This window comes from Mchenga conophoros, linkage group LG22, assembly GCF_057382185.1.
Source record: "Mchenga conophoros isolate Kocher_MC1m ecotype Shallow Benthic linkage group LG22, M_conophoros_male_GT1.1, whole genome shotgun sequence".
In the NCBI taxonomy this organism is placed as follows: Eukaryota; Metazoa; Chordata; class Actinopteri; order Cichliformes; family Cichlidae; genus Mchenga; species Mchenga conophoros.
Window position 1 is genome coordinate 28,609,208 of NC_140546.1, and position 2,296 is coordinate 28,611,503.

The window sequence follows — 2,296 nt, forward strand, 5'->3', positions numbered from 1 at the left end:
CAGTGCTTCCCAAACTTTTTCCAGCCACGTACCCCTTGAGACATGTCACCCTCAGCCGCATACCCCCTACTACGAACGACTCTTAATTAGTGTCTATAAATACATTGCAATATCGCATGCATAAAGATAAATACTGCACAGTCGATTATTTCTCACCACCAAATGAATTTATCAATATTTTTTAGTAATGACAGAGTTTTAATAACAAACTTTACTACTTAATACTAGCAGTGTATCAAAGGATTTATTAGAATTCACTTTTTTGTCGAGAGCATAAAGGCCATGAACTTTCATTAAACAGAACTTTATTTAATGTGATGGATGTGCTTGAGCAGAGGCACACAGCTCTTCAATGTTTGGCTCAATTTGGGAAAGGCTGAGTCTTAAATCGTTTTCCACTCAAAGTCTTGCTCTGTATTTTTTTTTCATGTTTGTTAAAGCAGAAAATCCCTTTTCGCATAAGTATGTGGTGGCGAAAGGCATCAGAGTCTTGACAGCGCGCTTAGCCAGCGCGGGCTGTTCAGTGCGCAGCCCTATCCAGAAATCCGCCAGGTTCTTTTGAGCGTGTTCAACTTTTAGAGATCCATCTGTGGCGATTTCAATTAGGCTCTCCTGGTCAGACGGTGATAACGAAGTAGGCACGGCGGTGAACGGGTGACGTATCCAATCATTTGAGCCGTCCGTCTCTGGGAAGTATCGGCGTAACTGCACCGCCAGCTCCTCAAGGTGCACGTTACATTCGCGCTTTACACTTTTAGATAGTGTGAGATCATTAGAGCACAGAAAATCATGCAGCACAGGAAAGACTTCAGTGTTGTTTGTATCCAAGCAGTTCTTCCAAAGGTTTAACTTCTTTATCATGGCCTCAACTTTATCTTGAACATTGAATATAGTTGCAGAAACGCCTTGTAATCCGAGATTGAGCTCGTTCAGACGAGAAAATATATCACACAGATAAGCCAGGCAGGTAAGGTACTCTTCATCATGCAAATGTTCAGACAGCTCAAAGGGATGGTTACTGAAGAAAACTTTAAGTTCATCCCTCAACTCAAAGAAACGGGTCAGCACTTTCCCTCTAGATAGCCAGCGAACCTCTGTGTGGAGTAATAATGTCTCATGCTCGCTGCCCATCTCATTGCACAACGCAGCAAATAAGCGGGAGTTCAGCGGCCTGGCTTTCACAAAGTTAACCATTTTTACACTCGTGTCCAAAACATGTTTCAAACGGACAGGTATTCCCTTTGCAGCAAGAGCCTCTCGGTGGATGCTGCAGTGTACCCAGGAGGCATCTGGCGCGACTGCTTGCACACGCGAAACCACACCTCCGTGTCTCCCAGTCATGGCCCGTGCGCCATCAGTACAGATGCCAACACATCTGTCCCACACGAGTCCATGTGTGTTCATGAATGTGTCCAGCTTTTGAAAAATATCTGCGGCAGTTGTCCTTTGTTCCAGCGGTTTACAGAACAGCATGTCCTCCTTGATGGTTCCTTCATGAATGTAGCGCACATATACGAGAAGATGCGCCAGGCCAGCCACATCCGTGGACTCATCTAGCTGTATTGCATAACATTCACTGTGGCGTATGCGCAGAAGTAGCTGCTGTAAAACATTTTCTGACATTGCATTGATGCGCCGTAAGACAGTATTGTTTGATGATGGAATGGACTGTATCGTCTTTTTTGCCTTTTCCCCCAACATTGTCCCTACCATATCTAAAGCAGCAGGGAGAATGAGGTCCTCCACAATAGTGTGGGGTTTGTTGTTTTTAGCCACTCTGTAACTGACCATGTAAGATGCTTGTAGTCTGTTTTTATTCATAAGATCTGGCACCTGAATGCAGGTTTTACTTGTTGAAAGTGATTTTAGCTTTCGCTCAAAATATTCCCTTGGTTTATTTTTCAAATGGGGATGATTTGTCTCTAAATGTCTGCGCAAAAGTGAAGGTTTCATTGAGTTCTGAGACAATACTTTTGCACAAATAACACACTGTGGCCGGGGAAATCCACCAATATTTATACACGTAAACCCCAGCGAAATATAATTGTCATCATATTTGCGCTTCTTTGATGAGGTTGTGTTACAGTCCGTGCTGTCATGCTTTCTCCCACTTTGACGCTCCGCATCAGACACTTCATCACTTTCCACATGGCTGGCTCCAGCTATGCTAGCCACTTGGCTAGTAACCACAGATACATCCCTGCTAGCACTGCTAGCATCCAAATCTGACGAACACATTGTTGTTGAACAATCACCTGTGCGGTCACTGGAAAATGCATCTTCAGATATGAGCTTA

At 43.9% G+C, this 2,296-nt stretch overlaps 1 protein-coding gene across 1 annotated transcript; it reads right to left on the bottom strand.

Moving 5' to 3' along the window:
- Positions 1-399: 399 nt before the first annotated feature.
- Positions 400-1,701, bottom strand: LOC146549660 (zinc finger BED domain-containing protein 5-like). Its single transcript, XM_085261699.1, has one exon. It carries the CDS (start codon positions 1,699-1,701, stop codon positions 400-402), a length of 1,302 nt encoding a protein of 433 aa, XP_085117825.1.
- Between the last annotated feature and the right edge of the window lie 595 nt (positions 1,702-2,296).

Excerpts from the sequence above, each read along its gene's own strand:
- LOC146549660 (XM_085261699.1), bottom strand. The coding sequence starts at position 1,701 with ATGTTGGGGGAAAAGGCAAAAAAGACGATACAGTCCATTCCATCATCA.